Here is a 13624-nt window from a genome sequence, read left to right as displayed (position 1 = left end):
GTATAAGCAAGCAGCTGGTCTGTGCTGTGATGTGGAGTTATTTACATCCATTGCAATTATCTGCTGGATATGGTTTATTTAAAAACAAACCTTGCCACCACCTCCCCATCCCAAGAGATTTGCTCACCCATAAATCTTCCTTGTGGCATTTACTTGAAGGGACGGTAACCAGAACTGTTTTGAGATCTCTAACAATTTATGTTAACGGCTTCTGTTCTCTGAGTTGATGAAATTCCTTCTGTGCTTCTTTCCAGGGTTAGTAGGATATGCACGTCTCTGCCCAGGGGACCAGTATGAGGTATAGTATTTAGCAGTCCGATTGCAAGAAGTTGCTTGAAGGTGGCAGAAGGGCTTCAGCTCAGCGGCAGGAAGACAGACCATGGGTCCATCGAATTCAGTATTGTCTACACTGATTGGCACTGGTCTTCCTGGGATTCAGACAAGCATCTCTCCCAGTCCTACCTGGAGATACCAGGGATTGAACTTGGGACCTTCTGCTACAGCCCTTACCTACATAGTAAGGCACATGCTTTGTTCGCAAACAGCTCCATGTTCCATCCTTAGCATCCCCATGTAAGGCTGTCAACTCCAGTCTGACATCCTGGAGAGATTCGGTCCATTGGTGAAGATAAGCAATGGGATCCTTCAGCTCTCCAGGTCTTGCTGGACTCCCTGACCGTTAGCTGTGCAGATGGAGGAGGATGGGAGCTGGGAGTTGGGCAACATCTGGAGGGCCACAGGCCCTCCTATTTATGGTGCATGGAAGACTGATCTAGACAACCCCTCATTTGAGTTGGTTCCTACTCCTACAGAGTAGCTTCCTATGGCCATATAAAAAGAAATCTAGGATGCTGTGGAGATGGATTGAGCCTCCAAAATACTGAATTAGGTTGTTGCCTCTGGTTGGAGGGAAGAAAGAAAGAGGAAGCATACCAACTCATATAATATGCAAATAAGTCATAGTATATTTGCATATTTTAATAGTTATAATGGTTTCTTGTTCAGCACTTCACAAGGCTGGGAATTGCCTACTGTGTACTTACCTAATTCATGATGGTTTGATGAAACTTGGATTATATGTTTAAAGGTATTTATGTGACTTGGATAGCTCAGTCGGTAGAGCACGAGGCTCTTAATGTCAGGGTTGGGGGTTTGAGCCACACGTTGGGCAAAAGATTCCTGCATTAGTCCAGGGGTTGGACTAAGTGACCCTCAGCCTTTGGCCTGATCCAGTAAGGCTCTTCTTATCAATCTTTTGAGATCCCACAAATTAAGACAAAATACATGCTCCTCCAAAACCTTGGGTTTTGTTTTTTAGGTGTTTGTACGGCTGGGGCGCCAAAAGTGGAAACTGAAAGGCCGGATTCTGACCGACGACAGTCAAACGTGGGATGAGGAGGAAAAAGTTTTCATACCCAACCTCCATGAGAAGTTTGAAATCAAGGTAATGGCACGTGTTGACTCTTGCTAGCAAAGGCAGTTGCCTGCTTCATGTTTCTCCCTAAAGCTCCTGAAACAAATTTCATAACTGTTTGCTGAAGGCCCAAATGTTAGCTTCTTTGAACCAGCCATAGCTTCACTTCCTTGCCTTTCCTCAACATTTTTTTTCTTCTGTGAGGCAACATGGTTAACTTTGGTATGATACATGCGAATCTTGAAATTCTGTTGGTATGATACATGCAAATCTTGAAATTCTGGTGCTTAGTGATCAAAGAACGGACTGGAGAGCCTGTATTTAAGACTGGGATGCAATGAACATGAATATTTGAAGTAGGACTGAGGGACTCCAGCACTGGATCCATCAATGACACAATGACATGGCACTTTGAGGGGTGTATGGCACCAGAGTAAACTGGCAGATCTTCTTGTCAATTGAGTTTGAATTGGTGAGTAGGAACTAGTGGCAGGAAGCGGTCTAGTCATCTGCCCAGAACTTCACTTCTGACAAGCTTGCATGCAGGTTCATACAGCCGCTACCTGTCAACACACCTGCCAGTTATCCAACATCCAGTGAACCTATCTTTTGTGATGAGTTACGGTGAGCCAATCAAACCGAGTGAGGGACTCACCCTAGTCACATTGTTTTGAAACCAGCTTCCTGCTTGTCAAAGCTCTGAATTTGACTCTTCCTGAAATGCACTATTCTCTGAAATGACAGTCCACTTGGAGCTTTCAAACTCTCTGAAAGAACTGTTGCAACACTCCTTGTTTGCTGGCAGTGAGAGTGCTGGAGATGGGTAGAGTCTCGTTGAGAGGAATTCCTGATCCCTCTCCAGCAGAGCTTTTGGAAATGTGTTTAAAATGTTCCTTTATTCACTTTATTCACTGCCCCCCCTCACTCCGTGTTGAGAGGTTAATTGAGATGCACTGTGCAAACACTGTGAGAAAACATGCGAGTCTTGCACTTTGCCAGTGAAGATGAGTCATCTCCAGATTCAATGAAGAAGCGATAGACTTGGCTTTTGTGTCGTTGGCAGAGCTCAGTCCCACACGTTTTAATATTTTCTTGCTTTCTTTAGCCCATAACATTTTAACCATGTTGGGGTGCATTCATATGCAGGCCCAGACAGAGGGAGGGGGCCATATGGGCCACTTGGCCCGGGCCTCCAATTCCAAAGGCGGCCTCGGTCAGCATATTCACAATCGCAGGGGATGCACTGGGGCGAACGCGGAGGTGCAAAGGCGGTGGTGGTGGTGGGCGGATTCCCTGGGACCAGGGCTGGCAGCGCAAGAGAAAAGCTTCCCCGGCGTCCAGGGCGTCCTGCTATCGGCTCCGCAGAGGAGCGTGGAACAGGCGCCGGGTGGGTGGAGGCGACCAAGGCTCCAGCAGCCAGCGCGCTGCGAACGTGATGGTGGACCATGTTTTTCATGCTGTTAAAAGTTGGTGAGTTTTTGTTTGAAATCTTGTTTGCCAAATATTAAAACCACACGTGCCTTAAAGATAAGTGTGTTGGCTTTCTTATCGCTAATTTTTTAAAAAAATGATGAAATATTGATGAAGATGTGGCCATTTGTTTAAAATTTTGTTGACTAGGCCAGGGATATTACTTACACCCAAGGAGTACATATAGCTCAATGAGGATAAAATTTGGTGGAAACCATGTTTTTTAAAGAAATAGTGGCTTATGAGCAATAGTGGCTTTCTCACAAGCATACATCTTTTTTAAGAGTAGAATAAGAAGATGGAGAAGGGATGTGGGTGGCGCTGTGGGTTAAACCACAGAGCCTAGGACTTGCCGATCAGAAGGTTGGTGGTTCGAATCCCCGAGATGGGGTGAGCTCCCGTTGCTCAGTCCCTGCTCCTGCCAACCCAGCAGTTCGATAGCATGTCAAAGTACAAGTAGATAAATAGGTACCGCTCCAGCGGGAAGGTAAACGGTGTTTCCATGCGCTGCTCTGGTTCGCCAGAAGCGGCTTAGTCATGCTGGCCACATGACCCGGAAGCTGTACGCCGGCTCCCTCGGCCAATAAAGCGAGATGAGCGCCGCAACCCCAGAGTCGGCCACGACTGGACCTAATGGTCATGGGTCCCTTTACCTTTACCTAAGAAGACGTAGAAGTTTTAATTATAATTATAATTTAATTATAATTAATAGTCAAATTTGTCTACTTAAAAATAGATTTATATACTTACTTATTTATTTATTATTTATATACAGTGGTACCTTGGGTTAAGTACTTAATTTGTTCCGGAGGTCCGTTCTTAACCTGAAACTGTTCTTAACCTGAAGCACCACTTTAGCTAATGGGGCCTCCTGCGGCTGCTGCGCCACCGGAGCCCAATTTCTGTTCTTATCCTGAAGCAAAGTTCTTAACCTGAAGCACTATTTCTGGGTTAGCGGAGTGCATAACCTGAAGAGTATGTAACCCGAGGTACCACTGTTCTTACTTATTTATAAGACTTCAGTTATCCCCAGGGTAAAAAAAGGGGGGGGGACATTATCTACCTGGCCTGGGGCTCTGCTTGGCAAGGCCCTGTTCATATGTGCTTTCTCATCAGTTCTCTAAAAAGATCATCCAGTCAGGTGTTAGCTTGCATCAGTGGAACGGACTCCCTGGGAAGGTGCTGGACTCTCCTTCATTGGAAGTTTCCAAGCAAAGGTTGGATGGCCACCTGTCATGGATGCTTTAGTTGAGATTCCTGCATTGCAATGGGTTGGACCAGATGACCCTTCATGGTCCTTTCCAGCTTTACAATTCTAGAATTATATGAAGAGCAGCCAATATGGTGCCCTCCATTTGTTGCTGAAGTACAGTTTTCATCATCCCTGACCATTGGCTATGCAGGCTGGGGCTGATCGGAACTGAAACCCAACAACTGGAAGGAATACAGTTTTTCAGATAGCTCAGACCTAAGCCGTGTAGAATGAGAGAATTATGGAGGTTGGTTAGGTTGCACTTCTGCTGTGATCTTGTTGACCCAGTGAGGGGCAAGCACAAAGTAACCCCAAGCACCTGACTGAAATGCTTCTTTACGAAACCAGAGGCCTTTCTTCTGGGCATAGTCGGCCAATTGGTGCCAAAGAAGGATAGAACTTTTTTAATGTATGCAACAACAGCAGCAAGAATACTTATAGCAAAGCACTGGAAGACGCAAGATCTACCCACTCTGGAAGAATGGCAGACGAAGCTGATTGACTGTATGGGATTGGCAGAAATGACTGGCAGAATCCGCGACCAGGGAGAAGAGTCGGCAGAAGAAGATTGGAAGAAATTTAAGGATTATTTAAAGAAATACTGTAATATTACTGAATTTTGAAGGGAGTTGGATTGAAATTAATGGTTTCTAGCTGTTATGGTAAAAGAATATGGAAGAAATATTTTTTCTTTCCCCCCCCTGTTTTAATAAGGTTTAAGCTACAATAATTTAAGAAGCTGAAAAGAAAATAAAGGGTTAATTAATTGTGAAGTTAGGAGATCAGGATTTGCTGGATAAATAATTTGATCTAGAAAACAAGAAGGGGAGGTTCGAGGAAGTCAAAGGACGATGGTTTGGAAACTAGGTTTTGAAAACTATGTGTTTTTAATATTGTCTTTTTTCTTTGTGCTTTTTTTCTCTTTTTTTTGTTTGTATAAAATGGAAAACCTTAATAAATATTCATAAAAAAAAAGAAATGCTTCTTTGCATTGTTCTATGATTCAACGTTCTGTGATTGTGGTTTTATTGCTATGCCTGCTGCTAATGCAACTACCCTCTCTGCCTTGCTCTGTGGCCTGGGCTATTGCAATTAGCCTGACCTGTCTTCCCTTAGGCCCTGGGCTGGTATTTTGGCACCATGAAGAAAGCAAGTGTGCAACTTTCCAAAGTCTGTGTGAGCGTGCGTCTTCTACCCTATCCTGTTGTTTTTCTGCAAGAATAGGGGTCTCTTATCCTTTCTTTTCCAATGCTGCCCTTCTCCTCCCCCCCCATCGGGTCTCATCCAGTAGAAATAAAGGTGGCTTTGCCATAATCTAAGCAGGAAGTTCTTATGATGCTTTGGTCTGTCTGGAAGAGTGCAAACTCATATATATTTTTTTGAATTTTTTAATTTTCAATTCAGAATCATAACAAAAATTACAAACATTGAATCCAAAATAATACTATACAAACAAAAAAACCCGGAACATACAAAAAAAAAAACCAGAAAAGAAAAAGGGAAAAAAAGCAAAGGAAACTAAACTAAACTAAACAAAAACAAAAAAGCACACATCTACAGAAAAAAACCATATCATTACGTACATAAACACAAATTGACGTCCTTCCTTTGTTCTAAGACCTCAAAAAATTTACTCTTACTGTATTGTTGTGTCTAATTAGATTACTTCCACGTTTGTACTTTTTTTTTACACCATTTTTCTTTTTCTTTAACCCTGTAAAGCATCATTCATTACATACCAATAAGTATATTGGTATGGAAACTCATAATTATATCCTGTAACCCTTGATCTTGGCGCTTCTACGAAGGGTGTCTTGATGTCTCACCCAGAGATACCTGGCAGTTCTCCTGCTTGCACAATGCAGCACTGGGTGCTCATGTTAAAAGGAAGGAGAACAGCATATTCCAAGCACATTAAGAACTCATCGCACCATCCAAGTACCTGAGAAGTCTCTCTGTGTGTTGAAAGCTTGTAATAAAAACACAGCACTGTTTGTTGTGTATGCCTTGTACCAGGGCATGTATGGGGATACAGCAGTGAACAGTTTGCACTACAAACTTCTGTATCAGTTTATCTCTCCTGGATATTCAGATTCTGAAATCTGAATATTCTACCTTGATGAAAGGGATAAGATCGATTAGAAGTCTCTTACACCCTTAATGGGACTACAGTTCCTTGGGGCTCCTGGGGAGAGGAAGTGACTTGCTTGAAATCTGTAGCATAGATACATCCTGTGTAATCTTCAACTGTTCTGAATCTGTTTTTCTCACTGGCCTGTTCACACTTAATGGCAAGCTATGATTGCTGTGAATGGGAAGCGTGTTGGTGCACAAGGATGAATTTGCATGTGTTCTGCTTTGCTTTGCTGGATGGGAATGAAACCTAAGGGCTTGCTTGGTATTGACTTCGTCTCATTTTCATCTGGGGAGAAACAAACCATGAGTGCTGATTCATGCCTACTGCTGAGCTTGTGCTCTGGTGTCTCCTTCTAGTTCAACACAGGCAGGAGGTGGGGCAGGTGCTACTTGAGCTGTGCTCAAGTTCACAGTAAACCATCGTTTGTTCAGACTAGAGATGAAGAACTCGTGGCCTTAGAAACAGAAGAAGCTGCCTTATCCATTGATTCATTGATTTAGCTCAGTGCTGTCTACATTGACTGATGGTGGCTCTCCAGGATTGCCAATTGAGTTCTCTCCCAATTCTACCTGGAGATGCAGGGATTGAACCTGCATGCTATGCCACTGAGCTATGGACCTTCCCCTCCAAAGGTCGCTGGACCACAACTCTCATAATCCATGACCATTGGCCATGGAGGCTGGGGCTGATGGGAGTTGTAGTCCAACATCTTCTGGAGAGCCATCACTGGTTCACACTATGGCTTACCATTATGTGCCAACGAGGCCACTGTGGGTACAGCCTTCTGGTATGCAGTGAACAGGTAGGGTTTGCCTGGAATTCAACCATTCTGTTCTGCTGAAAGCTGAGATGCTTTTATTTTGGGCTGTTACGCCACACATTTATTCATTTATGATAGGATCGGTGCACATGTGCCCTGGGAGATGCATGAGAATTGAAATGTCTTGGGTAGAAGACTTCGCTACTGTGCTGTAGACGGCATGTTCATGTACCAGTTTCCATACTCAGGTTGGTATGCATATAGCTACCCTTGACTGATAGCACGGTATCCTTTGTTGTTTTTGTTGTCCAGGTCACAGAACTGCGGGGACTTAGCACCCTGTTGGTTGGCATGGTGACATGTGACTGCATCGACTTCTTCACAACCCGGCCTCAAGCCATCATTGTGGATATAACTGAACTGGGCACCATCAAACTGCAACTGGAGGTCCTCTGGAAGTAAGTGTGTGCTGATTTCGCTTGCTAAGATCACAACGTGTGCTGCGCCAACTGGTTGCATGGAAAGCAGTTTTATGTGGTCCTGGGTAACATGGCCACCATTTCACTATGAAGGACAAGCTGTATAGTGAATCTGGTGGTTTCTACGTCTTTGTAAGAGAGAGAATGTGACTGTGTTCAGATGACCACATTCATCTGAGGCATGTATGAGCTTTATGTCCTTTCAATGCATGCAGACCCTTCACTCATTTCTTTGCCACAAGCACAACTTAAACCAGGGGCAGAGCAACTCAAGCTCTGTTTGTTCAAGGCTGCAGTGCTGGTGGACTGGGGTGGGGGTAGGGAACACGCCCTTCAGCTCCCTCTTCTATCCGCTGCATGTGTGAATGAGAGGAAGTGCCACCAGTGAGAATGGCATTGCTAGCCAGTAGAAAGCCCCCAAATGAGGCTTTCTAGGGAGGGATGGGGCTAAGCTGGCCTGGTAGCCAGTGGATCGCAAACCAGGCCTGCTGCCACCATATGACAGCATCAGACCCAACCTGGGCTTACTCTATGTGCCATTTTCATGCTGGCACATCAACCTGCCTGCTTCCTCCATCTTCCACCCTGACCACGTGTGGCAGGGCTTTGGATGCAGTGATTGCTCTGCAACTCTGCAAGTTTGAATGGCTTTCAAAGCCTCTGATAAACTATAATTTTCTCTTTGGGCTAAAGCAGCTTGGCGTTGGTTTATTATCCTGGCTTTCTGAAGCTGGCACCCGCTGAAGTTTGATCAGTTACTTTTGTGATTACCCAGCCACAGTCAGGGTTAAAATTTGTCCGCTGGCAAGGCAGGGAGATGGTAATACATAACCAGTAATGCATAAAATAGACTACAGACTCAGGATTGTAACTTAAACAAACAAACCCGTCATTTAAGGCATAGTATGATTATCTTTGCATAGAAGATAGTGCTATTATGAAATCGGAAGAAGATAAAAGCAACTTAAAGCAATGCAATATGGGGATATAGTGCTTTAAGTAAATAATATGGATTATGAATTGTATAAGAATAGCATTATGTTTGCGTTGGCATTGCAATCAGTTGTAGTTGGTTTTTACCTATCCTGGTTGAAGATTTGGGCTCCCAAAGCCCAACAACCCATCTTATTGGGAAACAGAATTTCTGGATTTCACAGGATGTCCTATTATCTAGGTTTCCTAGCTTGCTTAGCATTTTGGAATGAAGTTCAAAGTTGTATATCCAGAGCTCTGAAGCAGCACGTGCAGAAGAGTTAGGCAGCAAGGCTAGGAGAGAGAGAAAATTTCTGAAGACATCTTTTATATTAATCAGGAACTGGACCAATAGGGTAGAATTTTCCACCTTTCACATCAGTTTTATTACTTACATAAGTGAGCTTGTGTAAGTTGTTGATTTATGGACTACACTTTCTCCCAGATAGATTCTGATACCACTTTCAATAATGCAGGTTGTTGTTTTTCTCTTTGCATTACTTAGCACCTTATTATGCAGATCTAACGAGGTTTTTCTAAGATGTTGAGGTCTCCTTCACTGTCACTGAGAGTCAGCAAAAAATTCCAAGCACCTTACACAAAAGTGACACAGAATATTTACATTCTCAACATCCATTTTAATCCATCAAGGAGTGGCTGCTGTACAGTCAACTGAAGTTGATGTGTGCTCCAGATTAACATGCCCCAAATGGCAAAGTATGGTTTATTAGAGGCTTCCTAGTTTAATTGTGCATTTTGCACAGGCAGCAGATAATGCGCTCCATTGTGTACACAAAAGGCTTGTGCGTATCTCGCCTTAATAAACCAAGATAGAGTGTTTGAATTAGCTCTGTGTTTCAGTGCACACACTACACCTGTTTGGGACTTTTGCTGCATATATCTGAATGCATGTGAAGCCATTTCTCATAAATGGTATCTGTTGGATTATAGCATCTCACTGGGGCCTGGGGTCTGTTTGTGATTCAAAGTGCACTTCCAGCTACCAGGCTGCTGAAACAGGGCATTCCTTGAGCCCACAGAAAGTGGCCACCTCTGCTGTCTAGTAAATCTGGTGCTCAGGAAGGTTGGTGGCAGTATAGAATTATATTGGCAGTTCTCTTTCTGTTCTCGCTTGCAGGCCAAGCTCAGCTTAGGTAGGAGCAGCTGCCCCACAACACCTTCAGCTTTATAAATGCCACTTCTGGAAGAAAGGATGTTTGGGAGGAGAATATATTGCCCAGGCTGTATTGCTGTCTTCTCTCTCTCTCTTTTTTAAAAAAAGACTTTTTATTCTTTCTGCTGGTGGCAATTCTGCCAGTGGCTTTGTTCTGCCCTCCCCTTAACAATGAACTGCTCTGGGTGAACTTGAAGCTCACTTCCCTAGTTCACTGGTAATGTCTATACAAATAATGAAGAATGGAATCTGAAGATGAAACACAGCTGAGAACGAAAGCTCTTTAAGACTGCACAATAAACATTTGGCAGGTACCCAAAATAAGGGGAAGGGAAGGAGGCCACCTGAAACAAATTGTTTATACGTTCATCAGCTTTCCCATGCTTGCATCTTAACACAATGACCTGAAATGTGTGTTGTGTCAAGTTCCTACTTAGCTGTTCCAGCACAATCACTTGTCTTCCACTCCAAAAATTCACCAACAGTGGTCTTGCTTTTAAAACTTTTTTTAGGGTCATCCTTTTGTAAACTTTTTTGTGTGTGATAAATGATTTGCTATTAAAGATTGGCTTGAAATGCTAACGTTGACTGATGCTTGCTGCTGGGTGAGGCGTGTGAAGCGATTTTTTTATTTTAAAAAAACCACACTTTTTGACTAGAAAGATGGCCTTAATCTTTGTAAAAAATCTACTTTGGAAAGCAATAGTTTTTTTATTAGTTCCTGTTATTTATTAGTTCTTGGACTTGTTTCGTGTTTCCTTTTTCCTTGTGGATAAGATGTCTTTGTTTTGACAGAGTTTGTGCATCATGTTAAACCATAAACCAAATATTACCATGCGCAAGTAAGTGCTGCCCACTTTACTGTTGCTGGGGAGCACCAGTGAGGAGACTGCTGTTGCACTTGGGATCTGCTGGTGGGCTCCTCATATGCATCTGGTTGGCTACTGTGAAATCAGGATGCTGGCCTAGACAGGCCTTTGGCATGGTGCAGAAGGATCATGATCGCTGCTCCCCACTCACCCTGGGAGAAAACTAACCAGGGTGCCTGGCTTAGCATTGTGTGCAAAAATTATGGTTTGTTTTGCTTCCTCCAGAAACCATAATCTGTCACCAAGGTTTGTTTGGAGCAAATGAACTTGGATTTGATGCAACACTCAATTGGGATCATAGTTTGTTTCCTTCCAGAGCAATCTCTTCTGCATAGTAAGCCATGGTTTTGTAGTTTATTGCAGTGTGGGAAACCTTTGGCCCTTCAGATGCTGCTGAACTACAACTCCCATCGTCCCTGGCCATTGGCCATGCTTCCTGGGGCTGATAGGAGTTGGGCTGAGTCTTTTTTGCTGCATTAGCAGCACTGAAGTGAGATCCCTCCTAGGCAGTGTGTATGGAGATCCATGCTGCCCAGATGACAAGACCCCCCCCCTTGGCTGATGTGGTCCAAAGGAAAGCAGAGCAATATGTTTTGCTCCAGCTTGGCTGCGGGAGTTTCCGGAAGGAGGCATACAAGATGCCATCCACTCGCCTTAGGGACTCCACTCTGGATTTGTGTAGAGTTTACTCCTTAGCCTTTTCTGCTCCTGAAGATGTTCCGAAAGGTAGAGGGTAAGGACTGGTTTACTCTTGAAGCCTTTCTCACAAATGAGTATAGCCACAGGACAATGTGATCAGAGTTTTCCTTCTCCTAGAAGGGCTACCTTCCCAGATTGACAAGCCCTATTTGTCCCTCGAGAGCCAGTGTGGTGTAGTGGTTAAGAGCGGTAGACTCGTAATCTGGGGAACCAGGTTCGTGTCTCCGCTCCTCCACATGCAGCTGCTGGGTGACCTTGGGCTAGTCACACTTCTCTGAAGTCTCTCAGCCCCACTCACCTCACAGAGTGTTTGTTGTGGGGGAGGAGGGGAAAGGAGATTCTTGGCCGCTTTGAGACTCCTTAGGGTAGTGATAAAGCGGGATATCATATCCAAACTCTTCTTCCCTCTACAGCACATGCAGAAACTTCCTTCTTGACCGTTGGACCCACTATTGCTCTCATCCACTCAATCCACTGGAGCCTGTCTTCACATGCAGGGCAAGACCTTAATTCATTGAGGGTTTGAGACCCATTGGCTACCCTCACCCAGTTTAGCTGGTCATTTGAAGCCGTTTCCAGGGTGTGGCTGCTGTCTCATGCTGGCAGCTTCTAGGAGCCACGGTTGAGAGCTGTGTGCAGAGGGAGCAAACCAATGGTGGACAAACTGCCCAGAAGGAGTACGATATGTCCTTCCCCAGAGATACTGCCCCTCCCCTAACATCCCAAGTTCAGCAACATCTGGAGGGCCAAAGGTTCTCCACTCCTGCCTTACTGTGACATGCAAACATGGCCATTGCACCATACAAAAGCTAGACTAAACTGGGTGTGCTTGTGTGTGTGTGATCTCCCCTTTACTTCCTGGATGTTTACAGCGGGATGCTATTGTTTCTCTGTAGTGTAGGACGGATATAATTCCAGGGAGCTTCTCAGAATCGGTGCTCAGATTATGGGAGAAAAATGTAGGCCAGCCCTTAATGAAATCCACAAGTTCCATTTTCCTCCCTCCAATTTTAGCCAAATAATTGTCCCCCGCTCTCCCAATATCCTTGTAAAAACAGTAGCTAAGGGCGTGTGTGCCAGAAAAGGTAAGAGGCCTGGGTCCTTTGGCATTTCTGCTCTGACTTCCCTGCAGCTCAGGTCCCATCTCTTGTTTTCCGTATAGATTTTGCACATCTCTTTCTGGCTAAACCAGCTTTGGTAGTGACTATATTGCAAAGCCACAGTGCAGAGAAGCCTCTTTTGTTTCCTGGCTGGAGCACTGTAGCGAGCGAGCCGTTTGAGAAGCCAAACTCAGAGCAAGTTTAATTGATTCCAATTCTCCCTTTCTGTGTGCCAAAAGTTTCCACGGCACTCTTTGCAGCAACTCCTGGATCACTTGGGGTTTGCCAGTCCTTCCCTGCTGCTAGATCTGCAAATCCAGAAATGTGTGTGCCAGCTCTCCTAAGGCTTGAATTCTTTTCTAACAGGGAAACGTTTCCTCTCCAAACTTAAATGGGGACCTCTTGTGGCAACTTTGGCAATCCCTTGTACAAACACCAGTGAGTAAGGCTGCACATGGAGGATTGTCTGTTCAGAAGTTGCACAGAAGAGAAAAATTTTCGGATTAACTTTTTCTTCTTTCTTTTTGGCTGAAGCTCAGACATGCTGGGAGCCTCAATGGCACCCCTTTGGAGGCTTCACTTGGGGCAGAAACCCTGGCTAGACCTCCCCCCCAGCCCAGCTACAGCTCTGCCTAAGAAGTGCTGGGAATTCTTTTGAGGCACGGTGTCATGGGGTTCCAGGAAAATACAAATCTGTTAGGCTAACTTCTGTGCTAGGTAAATTGTGTGTGTGAAAATATATTCTGATGATATACTGGATCTGCGTGGAAATGAAAACTCCAGGGGGATTCCTGCAATCCTGTTTGTAGTGGAAAACTAACACACAAATAACCCTTATTGTTTTTCCTCCAAGAAAGAAACATTTTATTCCGAGAAACTCTTTTAATTGGGGGCATGTTTTATTTTGTGAGCTAATCCTTGGTAGGAAATCTAAAAACATTTTTGCAGTGTTTTGAGTTTGCACAATATGTTGGTCTTTCAGCAAGTGGATTCTCATGGGGCTTTGTGCAAAAATCCCCCAATAAGTTGACACCCCCCCAAAAAAACCCCAGCAGACTTGTTTGCTTGCTTGTAGCCACTTTTTTTTTAAAAAAACACACTTTCCCCCCCCGTTTTCAGTGGATATTATCTTTACACTATAAAATGACTTATTTGCAAACCAGCTGCGCTCTCTCTCTCTCTCTCTCTCTCTCTCTCTCTCTCTGTGCTTTTTAAATCTTTAAATCTCAAGAGCAGGGAGAGACAGCCTTATGTTCTGTGCAGGCCATGGAAAAAGCCCACCGGGGTTGCAACTGATG

The 13624-nt window shown here is 44.3% G+C and overlaps 1 protein-coding gene across 2 annotated transcripts in view; it reads left to right on the top strand.

Moving 5' to 3' along the window:
* Window positions 1–13624, top strand: part of RIPOR3 (RIPOR family member 3) — a 107489-nt gene that overhangs the window by 66662 nt on the left and 27203 nt on the right. For both annotated transcript variants that reach the window (XM_053394248.1, XM_053394247.1), the window contains exons 9-11: window positions 255–298; window positions 1319–1444; window positions 7346–7491. In XM_053394248.1, the coding sequence (XP_053250223.1) occupies window positions 255–298; window positions 1319–1444; window positions 7346–7491 (316 nt within the window). The remainder of the gene's footprint in view (window positions 1–254; window positions 299–1318; window positions 1445–7345; window positions 7492–13624) is intronic.

The sequence above is a fragment of the Podarcis raffonei genome, chromosome 6 (genome assembly GCF_027172205.1).
Source record: "Podarcis raffonei isolate rPodRaf1 chromosome 6, rPodRaf1.pri, whole genome shotgun sequence".
Lineage (NCBI taxonomy): Eukaryota > Metazoa > Chordata > Lepidosauria > Squamata > Lacertidae > Podarcis > Podarcis raffonei.
The sequence above is the reverse complement of the archived record's forward strand: the minus strand, read 5'-3'. Positions and strand labels throughout refer to the sequence as shown.